Source organism: Sorex fumeus, unplaced genomic scaffold (assembly GCF_029834395.1).
Source record: "Sorex fumeus unplaced genomic scaffold, SorFum_2.1 ptg000002l, whole genome shotgun sequence".
Lineage (NCBI taxonomy): Eukaryota > Metazoa > Chordata > Mammalia > Eulipotyphla > Soricidae > Sorex > Sorex fumeus.
The window spans coordinates 35,677,873-35,705,111 of NW_026606059.1; the positions used below are offsets into that span (position 1 = coordinate 35,677,873).

General features: G+C 41.1%; 1 protein-coding gene across 1 annotated transcript; it reads left to right on the forward strand.

Annotated features, from left to right (window-relative positions):
• Positions 1-1,307: 1,307 nt before the first annotated feature.
• GGH (gamma-glutamyl hydrolase) lies at positions 1,308-27,239 on the forward strand. The gene is made up of 9 exons (XM_056110952.1): positions 1,308-1,513; positions 4,531-4,645; positions 12,290-12,340; positions 13,387-13,471; positions 16,202-16,340; positions 18,875-18,981; positions 19,063-19,153; positions 24,709-24,846; positions 26,817-27,239. Exons 1-9 carry the CDS (start codon positions 1,402-1,404, stop codon positions 26,936-26,938), a joined length of 960 nt encoding a protein of 319 aa, XP_055966927.1. The 5' UTR covers positions 1,308-1,401; the 3' UTR covers positions 26,939-27,239.

A 27,239-nucleotide genomic window follows, 5' to 3' on the forward strand; every position in this document is an offset into this window, starting at 1 on the left:
TGAAGAGTTTTTGAAATACTCAATTTTATTCTGAACGTAATTTGGCCTTCATGGGTACGATATTCTGCCTAGCTCAAGTCCTACTAATATAATAAGGATTTCTTTCACAGAAAGAAAAAGTTTCCTACCCTTTACTCACTTATCTGCCAAATTATGTCAAGTGATTCTCGATACTTAAGAAAAAAATAAGCTTACTCCTGGCTCTGTGCTCACGGATCACTCTTGGCGGTGCTCAGGGAATCATAAGTGGTGCCGCCTCTCTCTCTCTCTCTCTCTCTCTCTCTCTCTCTGGCCCCTCTTTTCAAATTGTGAGCAGGACCTTCGAACGTATTTTTATTTTATTTATTTATTTTTGCCTTTTGGGTCACACCCAGCAATGCTCAGGGGTCACTCCTGGCTCTGCACTCAGGAATTACTACTGACGGTACTTGAGGGACCATATGGGATGCTGAGGATCGAACCCGGGTCGGCCGCGTGCAAGGCAAACGCCCTACCCGCTGTGCTATCGCTCTGGCCTCCGAAAGTATTTTTAATGACTTCAGCAGCAAAGTCTTCAACCCTGCCACTCTTTATAGGACAGCTTAGCGCCAGCAGTGATGAAGAGGTGGGTATGGTTTTCCGGTTGGCCGGGATCTGTCCCTTGGCAAAAGATGCCCAAAGTTGGTCCTTTCCTAGACCCAGTTGGGAGCGGGAGAGACCTCGTGATTTACATTCACCTTCGCGGGCTGTGTTTTCCTTTTCCACCGCTACGTTTGCTCCTGGAAAAACGAGATGTAGGGGTGATGGAAGTCCCCCTCCAAAGCCTTTCTTTCTCTGGGGCACTAGGGTAGCACCCTGGGCTTCTTGGCTTCTCAGCAGGAGGCGTTAGAGCGAAGTTCTGGGAAGACTTCGGCCTCCTAGACTGGATCAGAAACTGCCTTCCGAGAGTCAGGACCCGACGCCTCGGCTTAGTTGCAGTGACCTGAGGTTGCAACTACGTAACAGTAAAAGGGAGATTCCGAGGCGTGAGGACACAGTTCTGTGGCCACGCAGGGACTCCGCAGAGTCGGAGTGTCCGCAGGCTAGACTCTCCGAATCTAGTCTTTCGTGGCAGGCGTGGCTATGTGGCCGCAGCATAGACCGCGAGTTCGGGTCCGCAAGCTCCAGCCCCGCCCCTTAGCGCCCCGCCCCGCCCCTTATCAGTCTTCCCCGCCCCTTCCCGCTCAGCACCGCCTCCCTCCACTCCGCCCCGCCCCTCGACGGCGGCGCGCACGCGCACGCGCACGCGCACCTGGACTACATTTCCCATAGGGCCCCGCGGGCGGAGCCGCCGACCGGCCCGACGCCACCCGGCGGCCACCCGCCTCGTCCCGGTCACCTGCCCGCAGTTCCTTTGAAAGGCGGCGGGAGGCGACGATCGCTATGGCGAACCTGGGTCGCCTGCTCTGCGTGATGTGCCTGTTCTGGTGCGGTGCGGGGAGCCTGGAGAACTCGGTTCTCCCGTTCAACACCGCCTCCAAGAAGCCCATCATCGGTAAGGTCGAGCGGGGAGTTGGTGTCTCGCCCGGGAAATAGCAGGTCGAGGGGGACCAGGTGTTGGGCGCTCCGAGCACGGGATCGTGCTGAAAATACAGCGGTTCCCGCAGGTTCACAGGACTCTGCAAAGTTGGAAGGGGGCTGGGTGGGCGGTGAGTCCTGCAATTTTCGACTTTGAACTGGGCCAGGAAGTTCAACTCATTATGTTCATGTAACATACTTACTAAAATGCCACTGCCCGAGGGTGTGTTTCAGTACAAAATGAATTGACTAGAGGGTCAAGAAATTATCACCTACCTCGACATTTCTGTCGTCAGCAGCGAAGAGCGGAGAGCGTCAGGAGCCCGTAACTTTCACATGCCTTTTGTTTGGTGTTAAAACGAAGCACGTCTTTAGTCCTTTTAAAGAATAAACAAGGCTGTATGCTCAAAGAAAGAGTAAAAACAGATTGTGTTGCCAGGGTAGATTGTTTGAGAAAGGCTTGGGGAAGACTGCTCAGGTGATAACCTCCTGGAATTAAGATTGGATTATAGTGATTTATGTAAGGACAGTTGAGATCAGTTTCATTTTAACAGTAATAGTATGTTATTCACTTATTTTGTTTTTCCTTTCGGGAAGAAAGATGAGCACTGTGTGTTCTGTAACTTAATACAAAATAGATATAAAAGATGAACGCACACACACACATGCATCACAGACACATTTATTTTGTTAATATCCAATTTTCAAGTAGACCGTGTGTTAATATTTGTAACTTCTAACGCCTTCTAGTTGTTTTAAATGGTGATGAGATTCACCAAGGAGAACTAACTTACAGTATAATAATAATAGAAGGTGGGGCTGGAACAGTAGCACAGCAGGTAGGGCCTTTGCCTTGCACATGGCCTACTCGGGTTCGATTCCCAGCATCCCATATAGTCCCCTGAGCACCGCGGCAGCAATTCCTGATTGTATGAGCCAGGAGTAACCCCTGTGTATTATCGGGAGTGACCCCAAAAGCAAAATAAATAAATAAATAAATAAAACAGAAGGTTGGAATTTGTAGGTGCAGTAAAGAAAAAAGGAGAGGACATTTCTTTTCCTAGAAACAGTAGTCAACCAGGGTCAAATATTAAAGAAATGAAACATAGAGAATATACTTTTGAGCACCCTGATTAAATAGGCAATATAGTTCACTAAGTATGTATTATGTGCAAATTATTAAGTTAGGAAGTGAAAAAGATTCACAGACAAGGCAGCTGTACTAGTAGTGAGATGGCCTTTAAGTATGGGTGGAATTTTGGTTGCTTTTACCTAGGTAGAGGATACAGCTTGAATTTCGCCCCCCTGGGATAGGAAAGTGAGTGCAGAGTCATAGTGGTAGAACTTACCTACTCTAGTCTACTGGATTCCTTTCTGATACCTTGTTTTCGTGTGTCCCAAGAACTTCAGCCTCAACTCTCTTCTACTTTTTCATTTTGTTGGCCTTCCCTAATTCTTATTTACCAAATTTCATCTTCTTCCATCATGATGCTTGTACCTCTTCATGAGAAATGTCTTTCTGAACAAATTTTGGTATTTGGCACATGTTAACTGAGTGCCTGATAAATGCCTCTTACTTCGAGAAGCTAATACTATAGAAGTGATTGATACAGACAGCTTTTGCAGTTTGGGCATCTAGAGAGACATTGAAAGGGTTCTGAAGGGTAAAAACAGTGAATGATGAAACTATGGGTAGACATTCTTGACAGACCTGTTTTGATATACGTAGATGCCTTTTCAGTGATAAAGGTGGCCAGAGAGGTAGGTTCGACGAGTCTCTCTGAATTCATTTCCTATTGCATTTCTCCCATTCCCAGGTGTCTGATCATAGGAACTCTCTGCATTGTGAGAGGCACACATAGGACCCAGTGCCTTTGAACTTACTGTTTCCTCTCCTTGATTCCTCTTTCAATGTACCTGATCTTGACTTCTTTCTTTACCTTGCTGAAATCTGGGCTGCAATGTCATACTCTGCCTTCTCATTGAGGACTTCCTGGCCACCCAGATTCAGAGACTCTTCTGTTCATAGGTGGTACCCTCTGTACCCCCAATCCTGACACACACCTTCTTCCTCTCGTTTTTCCTCTTAGCACTTACCACCTACCAACCATTCTTCTTTATGTTTTATGCTTTTGTCTTGTCGAGTCTCCTTGTTGTTCTCTGTCCTAATGGAATTTTAGAATTAAATCCCATTGGCAATGATTTTGCTTGTTTTATTCATTTATGGTTCAGTAATATATTCTGAATGAATGATGATGTGGTTAGATTTATATCCATGTGGAGAATTGATTGGAGCTTGAGGGCCTTGGGAAGGATATCAAGAAAGTTTTCAGAGACCGCTGTCATTGGGGGTGAGGAAGGTGATATATTGATTGATTTAAGGCACTGTAATGATGTTGGAGCTGGGAACAGAAGATATTTCCACTCTTGGTTGTCACAGAAACAGTGTGTCTTTGATTATGTGTGAGAAAGGACAGGCCTCCTACATTTTAAGGATCTCTAATCTTTTTATTTATTTATTTTTTGCTTTTGGGTCACACCTGGCGATGCACAGGGGTTACTCCTGGCTCATACACTCAGGGATTACTCCTGGTGGTGCTTGGGATGCTGGGAATCAAACCCGGGTTCGCCAGGCGCAGGGAAAACGCCCTACCCACTGAGCTATTTCTCCAGCCCCAGGATCTCTAATCTGAGACATTCCACCTATGTGTTTAGGTGAAGGAGGCTGATGCTATGTTAAACCTGCTTTGAGGGCTTACTTGGTCTCTTTAGGTGGATTGAGTGAGAAGAGGCTGCTTAAAAATTGAGATGTATTCATTGCTCCTTTCCCAAAGCCTATGATGTGTTTGCTTCTCTAGAACTTCATAGCTTTATAGAACTTTAAGCTTATGAATTAAACAAGTAAGGTAGTGCCATTTTTACTGTGGTATATTTCAGTTTCCGGAAAGGGTAACAAGAAAATTGTGAGACTAACCTCTATTTCTTTTAATTTAGGGATACTAATGCAAAGATGCCATCATAAGGCCATGAAAAAACTTGGGAACTACTATATTGCTGCATCCTATGTAAAGTATTTGGAGTCTGCAGGTGCAAGAGTTGTACCAATAAGGTATGATTCAATATATGTGTGTTTGGGGTGGCTGGTTGGGCCATTCCCAGTATGCTCAAGGGCTGTTTATTCTTTGTCCTCAAGGGTCACTCCTGGTAGTGCTCAGGGGACAATATGCTTTGTCAGGTATCTAATGGGGTCTGCCACCATAAGGCAAGTGTCTTAACTCATGTGCTATCTTCCGGCCCCAGGCTGGATGTTTTTTCACAGTAGAAATGAAAACTGTCTTTTTATCATTAAATTATCATTATTATTTTTATCTCTAGACATTTTCTTTCCTATGATTGCATCCTTTATACACTATGGTAACAGTGCACCTTTTTTGCCACTAAGCTTAAGATACTCATTACATTGTTTAATGGAAGGACCTGTGACTAGATATAACATCATTAGAAGTATATTACACAAATTAAAGAACAAAAGAAATATTTTCTTTTGCTCCTGAAGATGTGTTTTTTGTCAGACATCATACAAGTACTAAGGTAAAAGACCTGCAAATAATCTAAATTTATTCTATATTATTAAAATGAAGGAACAGAAGATGACTTTATGTTATCTTCACTCTCCAAAAGTTTGAAAATAACTAATGCAGTAGCATTGCTTTTAGTATAAATTGCAGTTATTGTCATTTTAAAGGACACAGATATTTATTATTTTTTAAATTTTTATTTTATTTTTTATAAGGTTGTTCATGGGCTGGAGTGGTAGCACAGTGGGTAGGGCGGTTGCCTTGCACACGGCTGGCCTGGGTTTAATTCCTCTGCCCCTCTCAGAGAGCTCAGCAAACTACTGAGAGTATCTCTCCCGAACAGCAAAGCCTGGCAAGCTACCCATGACATATTCAGTGTGCCAAAAACAGTAACAAAAGTCTCACAATTTGTTGTGAGACGTTACTGGTGCCTGCTCCAGCAAGTCTATGAACAACGGGATGACAGTGACAGTGACAGTGAAGTTTGTTCACAATAACTTATTAAATTCACTATCCTTACACCAATCCCACCACCGTTCCACCTTTCCACCACCATTATTTTGAATTTTCCAACCACCACCCAAGACTGTCCTAATAGCATACCCTAAATAATTTATTTTGTATTGCTTATTATGAATAATGCTCTAAAAATGATCAAAAGAAGTTTTCATGAAAGAAAGTGTATGAAGATTGTGGTATCTCACCCAGAGGCAGATTATTTTTGTGATCTAATGATCTAATAAAAATAAAATAAGTCATCATATACTGTGGTATGGAAAGAGTTGAATTTTTTAATAAAAAACTTGTAAATATTTATATCTTGTCATTCCCGATAAGTATATTTTAGAATCATCTGTCCAAGCTTATCTATTATGAGATTTCACACACCAAACACACCATTTGCTGCGAGGCATCTGCTTTTATAAGTAATTCCACATTAAGAATTGTAACAAATAAAAGTTCTGGTCAAGTAGAATATTAATAGAATTCTTACAAATGTATCCCCCAATAGTCTTATGTTTAAATTCATAAATTCTTTGCTTTGATCTTTTACATTTGTCTCTATTCCAGTATGAACTTTTGCTTTTAATATTAATGTCTAATTTTTCAGATTTTAATTTTAAGACCCAGCATTATTTGGAATGCAGATAGTGTAAGAATTTCAGAACTGAGAAAGAGGCTTCAGACTGTTTGACTGTTTGTAGTTTTGATCAAAAAGTTGTTTGCTGAAAGCTTTTTTTTTTTTTTTTTTTTTGCTTTTTTTGGGTCACACCCAGCGATGCACAGGGGTTACTCCTGGCTAATGCACTCAGGAATTACTCCTGGCCATGCTTGGGGGACCATATGGGATGCTGGGAATCGAACCCGGGTCTGCCGTGTGCCCAGGGAAATGCCCTACCCATTGTGCTATCACTCTAGCCCCTGTTTTTTTTTTTTTCAGAAAATCATTTCTTAAGGTTTATGTATTTTACATAAACTCTAGTGCTGGAGTCATAGCACAGCGGATAGCGCATTAGCCTTGCATGTGGCCAACCCAGGTTCGATTCCTTGGTCCCTCTTGGAGAGCCCAGTAAGCTACCAAGAGTATCTGGTCCTCAAGCTCCCCGAGGCGTATTCGATAAGCCAAGAACAGTAATAAGTCTCACAGTGGAGACGTTATTGGTGCCTGCTCGAGCAAATCGATGAACAATGGGAGGACTGTACTACTGTACTGAACCACTTTTTTTTTTCTTTTTGTGGTAGTGGTGGTTCTGGGGAGCGAACTTAGATCCTTGGCATGTAAGGCAGGTGCTCTGCCATTGAGGCACCTCCCTAGTGCTGCGAGCTGTTCTTTTAAGACATGAGTGCTAACAACATGGGTGTATGGCACGAAGGAGATGGGCGGGCAGATTAGAGATTGTGAGAATGAGATTGTGAAGCGAAGACTTAGAGCAGTGGCGGAGGAATTGATCTGAGCCTATTCTCAATGGAGAAGTGCAAAACAAAACAAAAACCCAAGATGAGTAGTCAGCAAATCTTGTTAATGAAAAGACACTGGAGAAATAGATGAGAATGACAAATGTTTTTTAACACTGCTGAAGTTTTGAAACTTGGGCAAATTTTGAAATCAGAGATCTTGTAGAATCCAGGTATTTATGACTAAGACTTTGATCGGAGAGTGCCAGCAAGCAGTTAGTTTATAACTTGTGTTCCCAAAGTTAATTGGTTTGTGGTTAGAACCATGTGATCTTCTAGGAAACAATGTAACTTGTGGCAGCTTGGTTCTCAGAGTAGCTGCTAAAGATTCCCCTCTGTAGAATGAGATGGAAATGGTCAGTCACACCAAGTTCATTTCTAAACTCTGAAGGTCAGGGTCCAAGAGGTGCAGTTTAGAAGGTATAAAAAAAAAAAAAAGAAAAAAGAAAACTAGGAGAAGTAGGCAAAATTCTGGAACAGGTAAGCAGGTTTGATCACTCTCCACCTTCTTTCTACTACTTTCTCTCAGCTCCTCTTGCTTCCAGATTACCAGGAGGTAAATCTTCAGCAGACCCAGAGCCCTCAGAGCTGGTTTTGAGAGGTGTCCTGGAGCCTGCAGGCTGCTTTGGGCTTAAAAATGTTCTGGGACAGGACCAGAGATACTAGCTGAGTGCTGCCCTGTATGCTGGAGGCATTGTATATCCTGGCACCACATATTGTCCCTCAAAATAATCAGTGACCACTGAGCCCCCTGCTGATACCACCTGAGCACTACTGGGTATGGCCTCCAGACTCCTACCCCCTCCGCCCCCATGTGTTTGGGGCTCAGAGATAATAGGCTCAGAGCATATGTTGCATGCAGAGGCCCTGAGTTTGAGACCTGGCATCACATGGTTCCCTAGCACGCCCACTTCCTCCCCCACCCCAGCCGTGGTCACCCCTAAGCACCTCCAGACTTGAGCAGCACCACATCACTAGATAGACCCCCAAATGGTCAGACTTGAGAAGCTGAGCTCCCATTCCTCTGTGTTTCTTTGTGCTCTTGTTGACTTGTAAATAATGTTTTTCTCTTCTCAAGAATTAAGATGTTAATTAAGTTAGTGGACTAAGGAATGGAGAAAAGGAAGGGCTTTCTTGTGTTGATTTTGCTACTGGACTGGGTTTGATGTCTACCCCCAGGCAGAATGGAAGGGGAGAGAGAGGGAGGGAGGGAGAGAAAGAGGGAGAGGGAGAGGGAGAGAGGAGAGAGAAAGTGGAGAGGGAGGAGAGAGAGAGAGAGGAGAGAGGAGAGAGAGAGGGAGAATAGAGAGACAGAGATAGAGATATCAGGGCAGGGCAGGGCAGGGCAGGCAGCAGCAAGAAGGAGTGTGGAGAGACTAGTAAGGGGGTCAGAGGGAGAAGAATGTAGGGGAAGAATACAGGGGCAGGCGTGTAGAGAGACGATGACTGGGAGAGACAGGAGGAGATGGGAATGAGGGGCAGTGTGAGACTAGAATGGGGGAGTTTAGAGAGACTGAACAGGCACGTGGGGAGAATGAAATAAATGGCAGGCCATCATCAACCAGCTTGGCCCCCGTTTTTCCTTAGTCCGCCTATGGCCGTGGCCATCGGGGTTGGGAAGCGTCTCCAGCCCACCGGATGTGGGCAGTGGGGGAGAGAGCCACTGGGGCATTTCCCTAGCCTCCTGGAGTATATACACAGGAGGTCACATCCAAAAAGGGTTTGGTTCATGTAGGTGTTTGGGAACATTTTTCAACATCTATGAATCTGAAAACTTCGTAAGAGTCAGAATTGATGTCTCCTTCTTTGTTTTGAAACAGTTATTTGGAGCTGATTTTATTGTTTTGTTTTGGGGCCACACCCAGCTGTGCTCTGGGCTTATTCCTGGCTCTGTGCTCAGGGATGACTCCTGGCTGAGCTCAGGGGACCATATGGGGGGCTAGGGATCAAGTATTTGTATATTTTGAATATGTTGACTGCTAATGCATTTTCAGGACAAGGAATGTGTCCTTGGCAATGTGTAGTTTGCTCCCTTCCCTGTCAGGAAATGGTCTTTTTAAGATTGGGAGCCCCGCCACCATCTTGGAGTCTGGTGAAGGGATGGGAAGGGGGATGAGAGGTGATGTGATCTCCAGGACTGTGTGTGCCTCCTCAGTAAAGAATGTCAGATCTCCTTCTTTGGGCTGCCAGGCTCCTGATCCAGACTCCTGAGGCAGACTGGTTCCTCCATAAGTAGTGAAGCCAGTCGAACCTGGTTCTTGACAGGGGGAGGCAGAGGAGGGAATGGAGAGAAAAAGCACATTTCAGGTTCAGAAGTGGGTACATCTCCAGGATAGGGAATGCCCACATTTGTTCTCTTAGAGGCTTCTAAAGTCAAGGGCCATCTGCCCATCATTGCAGTTAATGTCCCAGGGCTTATGACTATGAACTTGTCAAACCCTCTGTACTTGGAAAGCTCATTTAGACTTGGAGGAGAAGTCAGAGGGTTTGGGTGATGGGGTGGCGAAAACATTTTTCCTACCTTCCGAATTCTTCTGAGGCTGATTTATCTATCAAATGAACATAAACAGATTAGATGGGAAAAAATTTCAGTTACGTTGGTATGGAGAATCTACCTGGATGTCAGTTATAAACGCTATCAGACAAGACAAGGGTTTTTATCCTGAGTCAAGGAGTGGGATAGGGGCCTAGGAGTTCAAAGAGGATGAAAACTCTGTAGATAGATGTTTGTCTTGCCATATCTAGAGAAAGCCTATCTCTCATAGGATGGTTATTTCTGTAAAGTAAGTAAAAGTAAAGGCCCTCCCGTTGATCATCGATTTGCTCGAGCGGGCCCAGTAACGTCTCCATTGAGGACTTTTGTTGTTACTGTGCCTGGCATATCGAATACTCTCAGTAGCTTGCCGGGCTCTCCGAGAGGGGTGGAGGAATCGAACTCGGGTCGGCCATGTTGGCTGCGTGCAAGGCAGACGCCCTACCCGCTGTGCTATCGCTCCAAATAACCCTAAATCTGGATAATATCTTCAATTTTCATTCTAGATCAGGGAATGATGAAAAGTTTCTCTTGAGCCTGAAAGGCTTGGAATTATCTATTTGCTTCTTGATTCTTCAGTGCCAAAAAGAACAGCCAAGTTCTGGTCATCTATTTATTAATGTTAATAATAGGTATCGACTTACTAATGGAAGTTGCATCTAAACACTCTCTGAAACTTTTTCCTGGGGCAAAAGTGGACTCTAGTCAACATTTAATTATAGGTCTTCATTGTGGTGGGATATAATGGCATTTACGCTTTGTTATTCTACCAGAAGATTGACCGTCAGTGTGGGAGTCACAGGACTTTGATAAACAGGATCTGTTCATTATTTGTTCTTTTATTTTGTTCAACTTTTAGAACAAACAAGTCTTATTATGGCTTAATTAAAGGTTGCATAGCCACTTGTCACAAATTAAATTCATTGGTTTTCTCATGAGAAGGGAAGTTAATCATCCAGCAGTGAGTTGTTAAGAGGCCCTTATCAGATGTTGGAGAGAGAGTGCTTCAGAATAATTACCTGGGTAAATTAGTGCAGGCTGTAGTGATCTGCTTGCTGTCTCTTTACACATCTGAACTCTTGACTTCTGGATATGTGATGGGTCCTCAGATCTATGCCCTTGGTGGTAAGGGAGATGACATAGAGGCTTGAGTTCTGTCACTATTATTTTTATTTGCCAGAGCTACTTGTAGAGAGGCATGTTTATCAATTTATTTAGCGTTCTCATAAAACTACTATCTTTATCTTGGATAATCTTGGATATAAATTTGTGGCTATTATGAAAGTTGAAAAACACACCTCTGGAAAGGTAGGGAGTTAATATTGTCTAGTATTTGAGATTATTTTTCATCTGAATATTTTTGGTTGGGTTTTTGTTTTTGGGTCACACCCAGTGGGTTACTCCTGACTCTGCGCTCAAGAATCACTCCTGGCAGTGCTCAGGGGACCATATTAGATGTTGGGGATCGAACCCAGGTTGACCTCATGCAAGACAAACTCCCCTACCCACTGTACTATTGTTCCAGCCCCCTTATCAGAATTTCATGTAATTTATTTTTTAATTTAATTTTATTTTTATAAAGAAGTTCACAGTACTTGATTACATTTAATATTTGAACACCAATCCAGCCACCATTACACCTTTCCACCACCATGTTTTGGATGTTTCCATCCCGAACCCCAACCTTTGCTCCAAAGCAGAACCAAAATAATTTATTTTGTATTGTTATGAATAAACTGCTGAAAATGCTCCAAAAAAGTTTCCTTAAAGGAAAGTGTGAAGATTATTGTATTTTACCCAGGAGGCATTAAGTCCTTCTATTAGAGATCACAAACATGTTGTTAAAGGTTGAGCTTGTGTGCCTCTGTCTGTCTGTCTATCTATCTATCTATCTATCTATCTGTAAGAATTTATTTCCCTCTAAGATTGTTAGACTTCTACTTTAAACCCCATCAAGTGTGGTGTGCTGCTCTTGGAGTATGAGTGGTACGAGGTATGAGATGTCCAGGGATAGGCTTACTCGTGGGTGAGGCTCAACCCGAGCTTGTGGAGAGTGGCCGTGAGCATGGTGGTGGTTGAGTTCTGGAGGTTTTTGGTTGCCAGGGCTGGGTCCCTTGGGAAAGGGAGGGGAACTCACCCAACCCCGCTCCAGGGTTCCCGGAATGAGACTGCCTGGCATGGGGTCCAGCAACATGGCTATGGTGAGTCGTTTTATGCTCTCTTCTGAGAGTTTTATAATGAGTCTCTGTATCATGGCTGTTGAGATTACCTAGTACCAGTGGGAGGTGGCTTGTGGGTGTGACTGCCAAGTTGCTAGAAACAGAGGGAGGATGGGGAGAGGTCACTCATTCCTGGTTCTGTTGAACCTGGAGTTTTCAGTCACAAGTCCCGCATACCTGGGTTTTCTGTTGATTCACTCATGGATGAGGCTTGTCTGAGCATGTGGAGAGAGGCTGTGAGCATGACAGGTTGAGTTCTGGAGGTTTTTGGCTGACCAGGGTGGGTCCATTGGGGCGGGGAGGACCCCCCTCCCCCCGTGCCCTGAATGAAACAGCCTGGTGAGGGGTCTGGCAGCATGGCTATGGTGAGTCGCTTATCTAAATTTTAAAAGTTAACCTTATAATTTCATTTGAAGACTTGTTCTTGAGTTTGGGAAATGTTTGCTAACTGTATGTATTGTTTTCAGAATTGATCTTATGAAGGACGAGTATGAAAAGATTTTCAAATCCATTAATGGGTAAGTTACTAGCATCATTTTGATATAGTATATGAGATCAAAAGAGTTTGAATTTTGGATGGAGAGTGAAGGAAGTTAGGCATTTACCTTGCATTCTTCCAGGTCTGGTTTGAATTCCCTGTACCACATATGGTCCCCTGACCACTGCTAGGGGGTCACTTTTGAGAACACAGTCAGGACTAGTACCCCTCTCCCCCCAGTAAAAGTCAGATTTTGCAAAAAGTCCAAATATCTGTAATGCGTTTTTCTGTGAAATGGTGGTGCTGTAACTCTAGTTTTCTGAGTTTTTTAATTTGAATTATTTTTATTGAGAGACAAAAAAGTTTGTATTGCAGAGAGAAGGCAAATTAGAAACAAGTATTAGTAGATAATTTTAATGCTTGACTTAACTTTTTTTTTAATGCAGAGATTGCCAGACTTACTTGGCCCACTGAGGGACCCCCCCTCCTTCAGAAAAAGATTACTCGGGGTGTTGGGGGGCAAAGAGACTGTACAATGGGTAGGGTGCATGCAGTCAAACTGGGTGCAATCCCCAGTACCTCATATGGTCTCACCAGGAGTAATCCCTGAGCACAGAGCCAGGGGTGAGCCCAGAGAATTGCTTGGCCCTTCTCTAGTTGCACTCCCAGGATTGTTCTGGTACCCTCAGGAGGTGGTGTTGCCCACTTTGAGAAAAGTGTTTAATGCATGTCTTCAGTATTTAGATGTCACTTAGAATGGCATATCATACTGCTTGCTTTGGTTTTTGCTCCCCCCCAGACATAGACACACACACACACACACACACACACACACACCTGGCTCTGTGCTCAGGGATCACTCCTGGTGGGCTTCAAGGGACCATATGGCATCCTGGGGATTGAACTCAGGTCTGCCACATGCATGGCAAGCTCTCTACTCACTGTTCTATTGCACCTGCCCCGAATTCACGTTCAAAAGTTCTTACAGTTTACATAATAAGGATAACATCTTACAGTACAAAAGTTCTTTTCTGTGGCTGGAGAAGGGCTTGAAATGTGATCCCAAACAATTTTGTATTGTTTCAGGATCCTTTTCCCCGGAGGAGGTGCTAACATCAAGAGGTCAAATTACTCTCACGTGTCCAAAATATTTTACAAGCTTGCCATAGAGGTAAAATCTCAGTTATTATTTTTGCAGATGAGTTTTTGTGATGTTCCATGAGAATAATAATCTTTTCAGTGGATGGTGTACTTCCTTCATAATTACCATGATCTCATCACCTCTTCAGCAGCCAGTGACAGCTCATGTTCATTCCCTGTGTGCTTCATTGAAATCCATTTGTAGAGAACCTTTAGTGCTGTGGTCACTGGTTCCCTCTAGCATGTTCATGAGCATCAGCCAGGCTTTTATAGTGGCTTAGTAAGCTGGTAGGTGTACTGTGCATCAGTCCTGTGCTGTTAATTCTCATCTTCTCTCGAATCTGCTCTTTGTCCTGACTTACCCAATTTTTGGTCTTTCTATGTAGATACTTGGATTTCATACTGTTACAACACAGGACCTTTTGGCTCTTTTGTTAAGTGTCAAATTACACCAGACTTTCTCTTATTGCTTGGACATTTCTTATTTCTTTCTTGAACTGTTACCAGCAATTTTATAATGATTATTGCTAATATTCCCCCTCTTGCCTCTCTTCAGTCCTCCCTCCCCTCCCCTTCCCTCCCCTCCCTCCCTCCCTCCCTCCCTCCTTTCCTCCTTTTCATATGGAGATAAAATGAGAGAACATGGGTTTCAAGAGAGAATACTCACTAGAGACAGAAAAAGCAGAGAGAGAGAGAGAGACAGACAGACAGACAGACAGAGGGAGGGAGGGGAGAGGAGAGAGGAAGAAGAGAGAGAGAGGGGGAGAGGAGAGAGGAGAAGAGGGAGGGAAAGAGAGAGGAGAGAGGTAGGGTGGGAGGGAGGGGAGAGGAGAGGAGAAGAGAGAGATTCCAGAGACATGGGCTTGGAAAAAAAAGCCTTTCCTAATATTCTCATAAAGAACTACTTTTGACCATACTTATTTGAAAACTTAGTGGTTAGGCTAAGTCATCTGTATAAAAGACTATACAGGTTACTTAGATTTGATCAAAACTCAGAATGTGTCCACAGTTCACCTTGCCAGCCTACTCTTATGAAGGCAGTTAGGGCAAGGGTTACTCTATTGCAGCAGAGCCTCTTCCCCCCCCCCCACCCCCCAGTAGGTTTGGGCTGCTTCTGCTCGTTCTTAATTCATGTCTTCACTCCATCAAGTGTAAAATACTGCTTTTTTTTTTTTTGGTAGAGGTTTCCCTACCTACTTCAGCTGAAAATGGTATTCTGTTTCCTTTTAAACTTTTGGAGTATTTTGTGTGGAATTGCTTAAACATTTAATTGGCTCCAGCTCTGTAATAGGGCAGGGTCCATATCCTCAAGGAAGGAGCTTTTCTTTTAGAAGACAGTGCTGTAAAGGTAGTTGTTCATATCTCACCAGATGCTGTGATTTTAACACCATTTCAGAGCATATGGTCCTATGTACTTGGTACATGCTCAGTGGGCTGGAGCGATAGCACAGCAGGTAGAGTGTTTGCCTTGCATGCGGCCGACCCAGGCTGACCCTGGATCAATTCTTCCACCCCTCTCGGAGAACCCTGCAAGCCACCGAGAGTATCGTGCCTGGACCGCAAAGCCTGGCAAGCTACCCATGACTATTCGATATGCCAAAAACAGTAACAAGTCTCACAATAGAGACGTTACTGGTGCCCACTCAAGCAAGTCGATGAACAATGGGAGGACAGTGACAGTGACATGCTCAGGGGATACCTTTTTACAGAAACTAGTCAACAAAATTGAAATTTTAGTGATGCACTTAGGAAATAGATATATTATAAAGTAATCATGCGTGGAGAGACATATGTAACCAGTAGCCAACCCTAGCTCAATCCGTGACCCCATATAGGGTCCCCTGAGCACTGCTAGGGGCCACTTCTGGGCAGGGAGCCCTTGAGCATCATCGGCTGGACCTAATTCTTTCTTTGAGTTTCACTGTGTCTGTGTCCCCTCCCACCCCCCAAATCCTACCATGGAATAGAAATTATATTTTTCTCAGTGACGAATCTTCCTCCAAGTAATTTTTTCATTTAAACTGAAATGAGTGACTTATGGGAGTTATATTTTACATTCTGTCATTGCTCTAGAAAATTTACAAAACCTAATTTCATAACTGTCAGCACATGTGATTTTAATCTTTAGATAAGCAGAAAATGCAGTCACTAGAAGAATACCTTACTCAACTTGTGTGAGTTGTTGTGACTCCCTTTGAAGAAATCCAGTGCATTTCCACTTTAGTCATTGATAACTTTTACTCTGTGAAAGTTATTTTACTTTTGCTTAGTCTTTTATTCCTATTCCTGATTATTCCTTTCCTTCCAGATCATAGCTTTCACCTATTTTAAATCTAATTATCTCAATATAGTATAATGTTGCTATTACCATAAATTCAGATACAGTGGAACAAGAGTATATTTTAAACTAGACAATCCTTTAAAGTGTTAAGATTTGTAGATGATGTATAAAGAAACATCTATCTCACATTATCTTTGATACTTACAGTCCCTAATTGCTACTTGAATAGCTTGGTTGTTAATTGGAAATTGCCCTTTTTTATTTCCCTAGCATAATTGATGTTGGATAGTTTGGTTGATTAAAATGGAATTATTTGTGATTTTGTCTAAGGATAAAGTAATAGCTTACTAGTTAGTCTCTAGGAAATACTTTAGAAATGCATGTATCCCTTCAGTGCTTGCCTTATAAGGACAAGGCAAATATATAATTTTCATTTTGAAAAGTTTTAATATACTTGGTTTTCTCTTTTATTCTGCAAAGAGTTTTGATGATGGAGACTATTTTCCTGTGTGGGGCACGTGTCTTGGATTCGAAGAGCTTTCATTTCTGACGAGTGGAGAGTTCTTATTAACTCCCACAAATACTACTGGGTTGAAACTGCCGCTGAACTTCACCGAAGGTAAGAATTTTCAGCACATTAGGAAGTGTTAACAGGGCAGGATGAGCAAGAAAGTATCAAAGCAAAATGTTCTCATATATTTGTTGATTTTTAAATTGAATTTCACAGACTAAATGTGTGAGTGATTACTTTATACCTAGTTGTGAGGATGGCTAAGAAATTATGAAAGTTCATTGCTTTTAGTGATATCAGGATCATGCATGACTTAAAATAGGACTTTTTTTTTTTTTTGTATTTTGGGGCCACACCCAGTGCTACTCAGGCTTTCTCCTAGCTCTGCACTCAGGGATCAATCCTGGTGGGCTCGGGATTATATATGGGATACTGGGAATTGAACCTGGGTTGGCTGGATGCAAGGCAAATGCCCTATCTGCTGGACTATCGCTCCAGCCCCAGGGAACTGTTTTTAAGCCCCAGCTTTGTCACTTTGCCTTGGAATATCGTTTACCCTCTCTGACTGATTTAATTTGCTGATTTTTTTTAAAGGGTCTACTACTTAGGATTGGTTTAAGCATCAAGTAAGATAGTTTTTAAGTACTATACTAAGCACTCTCTATATAACCATCATAAATGTTAGTTATAATTATTAGGGTAAACTTGTTTTTCTTGACTAAGTAATCTGTTTCAACACTAGCTAGGGTGGACTGCAACTCGGTTATGGCACTGTCTATGAAACTGTCAGGGTCACCCTAAGTCATTTCAGTAACTACTGGTCTAATTTCAGAGGGCAGCCATAAGTCATGATTCTCTGCCCCCATGTACTCTGACCGTGTACAAACTGGGAAGCCCCATGATTCCTACCTCCTTTACTAACTCCCAGGAATGACTCACAATTCAGGAAGGCTCTGTGCTTGTTGTGATGAAATTTTTATTGGAAAAGGTGCACATAGGACAATATCTTGGAAAGAATACAGATTTTCCCCACTAGTTTCCTGTTGAACCCCAGGACACATTGCTTGCTTGTGTATCAGCAAGGACGTTCCAATTAGCTTGAGTGTTCAAAGGTTTTATTGGGGCTTCCTTGTGAAGATAGGGTTCAGTCATTAGTTTTATGGGATTGAACTCAACCTCCAATGTCTCTAAAATCCTGTGTTGTAATCATAGTCTTTTGGATGACCAGCCTTTAGCTATCTGGGGGCCCACCTTATTCACCTCATTGGCTTATAAATACAGTTTTAACACTTGGGAAATTCCAAGGGCTTTAGAAGCTCCCTGTTAGGAATCTTGGACGAGGAACAAATTTATTATGTATTTTTAAGTAGATAATGGTTCATGAGGTTGCTTGATATTGGAAACCTCTGACTTGAATGCTACCAAACTATGATCTCAAGAAGATTTGGGTTGCCGAGTAATTTTTGTTAAATGTAAAATCTATAGAATGTACCATGTGTATGTTTCAAAACTTTTTGTCACATTAGCTGTCTTAATCTTGGCAAGAACCTTTGGGAGAGTATGCATTAGCTGTCTATTTTGGTTGTGTGTGGTAAAAAAAAGTTTTACTTTTTCTTACCCAGTTTTCAGAAAAGGAATAAAATCACTGGAATAAAATACTGAATTGTCTGTAGTGTTGAGTCTCATAGAAGCTGTCAACAGTTTGATTAAGGGGCTTCATTTAAGGACTGACAGAAGGACACCAACCACCATCAGGATATATTATACTTTTGCAGGCCGTTGAATCCACCTGTCTACATGTGGCACCAAAGTTCAATGTACTCCAAAGCTTTCAGTGAGATATATTGTTTTTTTTTAAAAAAATATAATTTTTTTTTATCTTTTGGATCTTTATGAGGAGTAATTTTCTGGCCTAGTCAGTATTTTTTCTACATTGCTAGTATTTTTGACCTTTTAAGTCTTATATACTTTTGAAAATATATTGTAAGTTTTTGATCCTTTCCTAAGAAACTAAACACACGTACATGTGGAAAATACAGCCTGTTGTTTATAGCTAGAGAACTCAAACAAAGAATCCTCATTTTCTAGAGAATTCAATGTAAGAGTCTTTGCGTAGAGACCAGGAATTAGCTGAGTGGCTTAGAGTATGCTTCACACATGTGAGACCCTGAGTTTGGTTCTTTGCAATCCCCAACCTCCCCCAAATTTTCTGCTTATTTTTCAGCTAGCCTAGTGGTTTTTATCACAAGAATTTTAGGTTTTGGGGACTAGAGAGATTGTATGGCAGGTAGGGAGCTTTGCACATTGCCAACCTGGGTTTTATACCTGGCACCTCATATGGTCCCCTGAGCACAGAGCCAGGAGTAGTAAGACCTGAGCACTGCTGGGTGTGACCTCAATACAAAAAAACAACAAAGATTTGCGCTTCTTGTGTTAAAATTTTAGAAAAGTACTTAGGTATAGAATATATTTAATTTGTTAATTAATACTAAAATTATTTTATGCTTGACTGAAGTACTTCTGTGGATATGTTTTATTTACCAATTAGACATTTTAGTTATGTTTTAATAATGCCTTCTTTGACTGTACACCTGTAATATTTTTGTGTTTCAATTATTCCTCTTGTGCTTAAATTATTTTAGCTATATTGCAGAGCAGAATGTTTGAGAATTTTCCTGCTGAATTATTGCTATCATTAGCAGTGGAGCCTTTGACAGCAAATTTCCACAAGTGGAGTCTCTCGTTGAAGGTATCACATTAATTACAAAATTTAATTTATATATTCAGTTAACTACAGAAGTAGTAATTTTGTTTTCTTTTTGTTCTCTAGAATTTTTCTAAGAATGAAAAGTTAAGCAAGTTTTATAATGTATTGACTACAAATTCAGATGGCAAGGTACAATTTATTTCAACAATGGAAGGTATGTATCATTTCACAGCTACTCTTTATTTCACATACTAGTCATTTACTAATTTGGAATTTCATAATTCTTTTCCTTATGAATATAATTCTTACTTTGATGCCTGAGGATGGAAGTTAGAGAATTTTTGGAGCCAAGAAGTAGATTTTGTTCATGTTCAAATCAGTTCTGGTTTTCCTGGGTTATCTTTGAGAATAGGGTCATGAAGTTAAGCGGGGAGTAAAGTGAGAGTAGATGAGGAAGTGAATGGAGGAAGTCACGACACTCCTCACACTGAGAAATTTCAAGGTTTTTGTAACCATTATTCTTAGAAATAGAACACATTACCCTGCCAGTTATTTTTGAACAATATAAAAAAATAGAATTGACATTTGGAAAAATCGTCTTTGTAAATATATTGATAAAGTGGCAGGAATATAAGGCTGCCCAGGACAAAAACCACCAGATTTTCTGCTTCCATTTCTAATCAAGAGAATTTGGGATGAAGCAGAAAACCCCCATACATGAAGAGTAACATTGGAGGCAGACCTGAAAGGCTGTCAGTATATCCTCAACACACAGGAGAACTCGAAATTCAACTAGGATTCTGCCTGCAAACCGCAAGAATTACCTGTTTGGAATTTTGAAACTAAGGAAGTGAGGGTGGTATCTCGGTCTTATTATTTTTGGAGGTGGTAAGGAGCTTATCCGATAGTACTTGGGGTTCAACATCGATGGAATTGAGTATGGAGATCTCTCAAAAAAATAGGAATAGAATTCCCATATGACATCGCAATACCACTTCTTCGCATCACCTCCAAATGTAAAAATACCACACCCTGGCAGATTCCATTCTTGGCCAAACAACCAGAATGATGGTTAGTGGTGGTTTCATGTGTACAGAATGCCAGTAACACACCCATCACCAAAGTTATCTTCCTTCATCTCCCAAGGTCCCCAGATGCCCTCTCTTTAAACACTCCTCTTCCTCCATCCAAACTTGGTTCTGTGAATCAGTTCTCCCATTCTCTTGCCTTTGGCACTTTGTTTCGACCTTGCTGTGTATTTTTAAGTCCCACGTATAAGAACAAACATCCTGTACCTATATCTTACCTTCTGACTGGCTTTACTCAGCATGATATTCTCTGTTTCCATTCATTACATGGCAAATTGCATACTTTTGTCTTTTCTTAGAGCTGTATAATATTCTATTGTGTATATATACCACAACTTCTTGATCCATTCATCTGTTATCAGGCATTTGTTTTTTGCCATATCTTGTTGTTGTGATAAGTACTACAATAAATATAGGTGTGCATATATCCTTTCAAATTAATATTTTTGTATTTTGGAGCTAGATGCCAAGAAATGGTATCGCTGTATCATACGGGAATTCTGTTCCTATTTTTTTTTGAGACATCGTCATATTAATTTCCATAGAGGTTGAACTAGGTGATATTCTCACAACAGTAAATGAGGGTTGCTTTCTCACCACAACCATGCCCACACTACCTGTTTCCACACTTTTGGATATATGCGAGTCTCACTGGCACCAGATCATATATCAGTGTTTTTTTGATTTGCATTTCCCTAATCACAAGTGACAATGAGCACTTTTTCATGTGCTTATTGGCCATCTGGATGTCTTCTTTGGAGAAGTGTCTGTTCATCTCCTCTCTCTATTTCTGAGTGGAGTTGTTGGAATTTTTTATTTTTTTATTGAAATTTGTGAGTGCTTTCTAGGTCTTGGATATTAATGTTTTGTCTGATGTGTTGTGTGAGATATTTTCTCCTGTCCAGTCGGTTGTCTTTTTATTATAGCTTGATTTTCTTTTGTTCTTCATCTGGTGTAATTACTGGTTTTGGCATATCAAATACACAACAGATAGCTTGCGAGGCTCTGCCGTGTGGGCAGAATACTCTTGGTAGCTTGCCAGGCTTTCCGAGAGGAATAGAGGCTTTTGGGACGACCTATAATCGCCCTTGTAGGTGTTACCATATTTGAATTATCAAATATACTATCAAATATGGTACAGCAATTCTGGAAGATGGGTATTTAGTGTCTTATAATGTGCCGCGTGGCCGCAAAGCAGCTGCGCGGGTCCAGAAATAGTCCTGGAGTGTGGCAGCGGCTGGGTAGTGGAGGTAGTGGACCACCTACCAGACCTACCAGATGGTCAGACTTCTTCATCAAGATCATGAACAATCGGTTTGAGGCTCTTTGTGTTCCTAGAGTGAACGATGCCATTGGGCTACACTAGCACGCGACAGGGACACAATAGAGACGGTACTGGCGTCTGCTCGATTAACGGGAAATCAAGTGATCAAGTGATCATCTGGTGTATTCCCATTTGTTTATTTTAGATATCAAAGTCTTTAATCCATTTTGAATTAACTTTTCTGTGTAACATAAGATAAGGGTTCAAGTTCCTTTTTTAATTGTTGCATGTGGCTAACCTGTTTTTATTTCAGCATAATTTGTTGAAGAGATTCTCCTCGCTCTACCTGATAGACCTAGATCCTCTGTTGAAGATTATTTATTTGTATAGATGATAATTTATCTATAGACCCTCAATTCTAATCCATTGGCCTGAAAGTCTAGGCAGACTATATTACAATTCCATGCAATTTTCAGTACTGTCACTGTCACTGTCACTGTCCTCCCATTGTTCATCAATTTGCTCGGGCGGGCCCAGTAACGTCTCCATTGGAGACTTTGTTGTTACTGTGTTTGGCATATCGAATACATCATGGGTAGCTTGCCAGGCTCTGCTGTGTGGGCGAGATACTCTCGGTAACTTGCTGGGCTCTCCGAGAGGGGTGGAGGAATCGAACTTGGGTTGACCATGTTGGCTGCGTGCAAGGCAAACACCCTACTGCTGTGCTATTGCTCCAGCCCAATCTTTAGTACAGCAGCTTTATAGTATAATTAAACTTGGACAAAGAAAAGCCTCCTGTCTTTCTTTTCCCCAGGTCTGCTTTGGCTATTGAGGGGGTTTTATTTCTCCATAGCACTGTAGCACTGCCTGTTGTTCATCGATTTGCTCGAGCAGGCACCAGTAAAGTCTCCATTGTGAGACTTCTTGTTACTGTTTTTGGCATATCAAATACACCACGGGGAGCTTGTCAGGCTCTGCTGTGCGGGTGGGATATTCTCGGTAGCTTACTGGGCTCTCCGAGAGGGGCAGAGGAATCGAACCTGGGTCAGCAGCATGCAAGGCAAATGCCCCACCCACTGTGCTATCTCACCAGCCCATATAAATTTCTCCATATAAGTTTTAACAGTGTTTGATCCATGTCCTTAAAAAATTCCATGGGAATTTTTTTTTCTCAGCAATTTTTGTCCAAGGCACTGTATTTTACAGTACAGTTAAAGATAGAGTTTAATGCATAGTGTCCCAATACCACACCTGTGACCACTGGGTCAGTGTTCCTGTCCAGTTTCCCAATATTCCATCTCCCCCATCTCCCCTTTCTATCCCAATTTGGTAAACTACGTTCTGTAGGCCAATGTGCAGGTTCTGTTGGCTTTTGTCCCTTGATCTTTTTCTTAATTTTATTTTCTCATTTTATGGGGATTGCTTTGAAATACGTATAGTACCTTGAGGGCTGTCATTTTAGCAATGTTAATTCTTCCAATCTATGAACAGAGGAATGCGTTTTAATTTCCTTTTTTCCTTCTGTTTCTTTTTTTTCTTTTTTGGTTTGTTTGCTTTGGGCCACACCCAGTAGTGCTCTGTACTCAGGAATTATTCCTGGCTGTGCTTGGGGGACCATATGGGATGCTGGGGATCGAACCTGGGTCCAGGCACCCTACGTGGCGGTGTACTATTGTTCTGGCCCTTTTCTCTCTTTTCTTTTTTTAAACAGAAGTCTTTAGTTTTCTTTTGTAGAAGTTTTACCTCCTTTACTGATACTCAGGTTCTTAAATTTTGTGGAAACAACTGAATAGAATTAAAAAAAAATTCTCTCCTACTTCACTGTTTGCATATAGAAATGTCACAAATTCTTTTTTTTTTTTGCTTTTCTGGGTCACACCCAGAGATGCACAGGGGGGTTACTCCTCGCTCTGCACTCAGGAATCACTCCTGGTGGTGCTCGGGGGACCATATGGGATGCTGGGAATCGAACCCGGGTCAGCCGTGTGCAAGACAAACACCCTACCGGCTGTGCTATCGCTACAGCCCCACAAATTCTGAATATTGACATTGTAACCTACCACTTTATTTTGTAAGTTTATTGTTTCTAGGAATGTAGAAACTTTAGGTTTCTAAATATAATGTGTGATCATCTGAAAATAGCTGTAATTTGACTTCCTTTTTTTCAGTCTGGATATCCTAATAATCTTTTTGTTGCATGTGGCAAACACTTTTAATTGTATGTAAATAATAGTGGTGAGAGTGGGCATCCTTGACTTGTGCTTGATCTTAGAGGAAAGGCTTTCAGGTTTTCACCATTGAGTATGACTAGCTACAGGCTTACTGTAAATTGCAGAAAGCTCCTTCTATTTTAAGTATGTTGAGAGTTTTTAATCACATGCTGGAGTTTGTCAGATGCTCTCTGTGTGTCTATAAACATAATCATATGATATTTTTTGTCTTTTTTTGGTCATGTATTGGTATGGTTTATCATACTGATTGTCTTGTTTGTATTAAACATCCTTGTGTCCCTGGCGGGCTAGAGCGATAGCACAGCGGTAGGGCGTTTACCTTGCGTGCAGCCAGCCCGGCTGAGTCGGATTCGATTCCTCTGCCCCTCTCGGAGAGCCGGGCAAGCTACTGAGAGTATCTCACCTGCACAGCAAAGCCAGGCAAGCTACCCGTGACATATTCAATATGCCAAACACAGTAACAACAAGTCTCAAAAAAATGGAGATGTTACTGGGCCCGCTCGAGCAAATCAATGAACAATGGGAGGACAGTGACAGTGACAGTGTCCCTGGAATAAATCCCACTTGATTGTGGCCATATGATCCTTTCAGTATATTGTTGGATGTGGCTCACTAAGATTTTGTTGAAAATCTTTGCATTTATGTTCATTAGGGATATTAATATGTAATTTTCTAATGATGTCACTGCCTGTTCTCAAACCAAGCCTTTAGAACAGCCTTAAAAACTTCTCACCCTGATTCATGAGCACCTGCAGACAGAGAGGCACGGGGGTAGGCTGAGTCAGGGGTTATGGTGGACTTACATAAAAAGACACACAGTGCTGGCATTGTAAATGGGGGTTGAACATGTGTGCAGAAGATGGTATAGGGACCTGTCCTCATAGAAACTTGTGTCACTAATTTGATCTGCTTTAGACTTCCCAGTTGGGGATATTTTCAGACTTAACTATTTTATTCATTAACTAGTAAAGCAAATAACACCATACAATCGTAAATATTTGTGAAAGTTTATTGTAAGTTGTCCATTGACTGAAACAGAATTCTTTTTGTGTGTCATGTGAAGAATGTACATGATTTTCCTTTGGGCTATAAAAAAACATTTTACATAGGCCATTAAATACAATGGAAGGAACATCTCTTGTCCTGTTTCTCACTTAATCCTAACTAGTTCGATTTTTTTATGTAGCGTTTCATTATCCAATATATGGTGTTCAGTGGCATCCAGAGAAACCACCTTACGAGTGGAAGAAATTAGACGGCATTAGTCATGCACCCAACGCTGTGAAGGCGGCATTTTATTTAGCAGAGTTCTTTGTTTCTGAAGGTAATGTGGGTTTATTGTTTTACCATTTTAGTGTAATTTCAAAGGAAATTTCCTTCATCTGAAATTTTGAATATTCTTGCTTTATCAGTGTCCTATAGATTGAACTTAAAAATTCTGAGGGCTGGAGCAATGGCACAGCAGATAGGGCACTTGCCTTGCACAAAACTGACCTGGGTTTGATCTTCAGCATCCCGCATGGCCCCCTGATCACCATGTGTATAGCCAGCAGTAACCCCTGAGGATTGCTGGATGTGGCCCCAAAACAACAGTTTTTTTTTAATAACATGAAAGCCCTGGAACTGAAATATTAGGTATTCAGAACCAGTATAATTTTTTCAGTTAATTGTTGAATTTCTGAACAACTACATAAAGTATGTTTAATTCTCTTTTATTCTTAATTAAAAAAAATCTCCTTCATTGCATATCTTTTTTAGAGACACCATTTTAATTATACCATTTTCTGAGAATTAGGTATTTTTTGAAGACAATTATCTAAGTTAGGTAGATACTTATGTAATTTTAAGTAAGGCCTTCTTTTGCATATCAACGCATTAGAGAAAGTAAGTTCAACCCATCTGTTCTTGATGAAAATAGGTTTTTCATGCAGTGTTAGGTTTGTGGATAAAACTGGGAATCTGGTTGTGGTTGCTTGCCTTAAAATGCATGATACAATTATAAGATAGTGACAAACATAACTAGCCGGGGATAGGGCATAAATCTGTTTAGGCAAGGTTATTTGATATTTCAGTGAACCTTGTCTGCATCCTCTCTCTATACTTAGTCTAATTTGTGTGGGTTTTCTTGCTCATCCTGAAACATTAAGTGTTCTCCTGAATTCACATTAGTCTAGAATGTGTTCAAATGATGTATATAACATGATTATTATAATCAGTAATGGAGCATTGCAAATGTAAAAGTTGCCAAGAAAGGTTGGTAAAGAGATTGTTACATATACAAATTTCTTATAATGAACACCTGAAACCCTAATGATGTTGTATGTCAGTAATATTTCAATTAAAAAGTTAGATTTAGTTGAATAGTTATATTTAAAAAAAACAGTTAAAGGGAAAAAGATACTCCCAGATGCATTATCAGCCCAGTAAATATTTTCATTTCATGCTTGTGGGAATAATGAGAACACAGAATAGTTGGCTGCATGACTATCACAGGCTAGTGCTATTTATTTGGTCTTTCCCTTGGTTTTGTTTTGGGATCACACCCAGCAGTGCTCAGGATTTACTCCTGACTGTGTGCTCATGCTCAGGGATCACTCCTGGCAGTGCTTAGGGGACCTTATGGAGTGATGGGGATCGAACTGGGGTCAATCATGCAAGGCAAGCACTCTACCCACTGTACAATATGACCATATTTGTTTTTTCTTTTCCAATATCTTTTCTAAAAATGCCATAAAAGTTTTTTTTTTAACTTTAAGGAGCAGCTGAGATTACATCCTTTCAGAACGAAATTTCAGCAATGCTGAATTTTTTGCCTCATTTTTCATTTTTAATGCTTTATTTGTGGGAAATACTCCCTTCTCCATTTGCCCAGCTTTGCCATTCTCTCCATCCCCTTTACTACTGAAACATTTCAAAGGATAAACTCTACAATTATTTTAATATATGAGTCTTCCTGGTTAACAGACTAGACTATATGTCAGGAAGTTGCTCTGTTTACATTGTCATCCTGTATCAAGTCCTACACGTAGTGTTTGAATTAATGGGGGAGCAAGCTCCAAGATCTGGTGCAGGGCTAATATAGCTGCTCTTACAAGAGGTAAACATTCCAAACTACATGATGCTTTATTGAGAGTGAATTTTATAAGGCATTTCTCTTCTTTTTTTTTTTCTGCTATTTTCCCATTTAATAATGCTCATCACAGGAAGAAATGTTCTAAGGTAGCATTTTGACAACTTTATCTTTTTAAAAATAAAATATTGCATTTTTTGAAAAATTAACTTTTTCTCTTGCAGCTCGGAAAAATAATCATCATTTTCCATCTCCTGCTGAAGAGAGTAAAAACCTGATTTATCAGTTTCATCCCACTTATACTGGAAATTTTTCTTCATTTCAGCAAGTTTACTTATTTAATTGAAAGGCGTCATTGCCCTAACAGTAATTTTTAATAATTACATAATTAAAATGTTATAATAACTTGTCACTCCTGGTAATAATAACCTCAGAGAGATTCTTTTTCCATGATATTGCTGGCTTGATTCTTCATTAAGTATATTTGACTATACATGTTACAATGAGCGGGATGAAGAATAATCAGTGTATTACATAAAAAAAATTCTTTTATCTGAAAATAGAAATATATTTCTATTTCTATACTATTTCTATTGAAAATAAAAATATATTATTTTTTAAATTCTAGAAATAAGTATGCTCCTCTA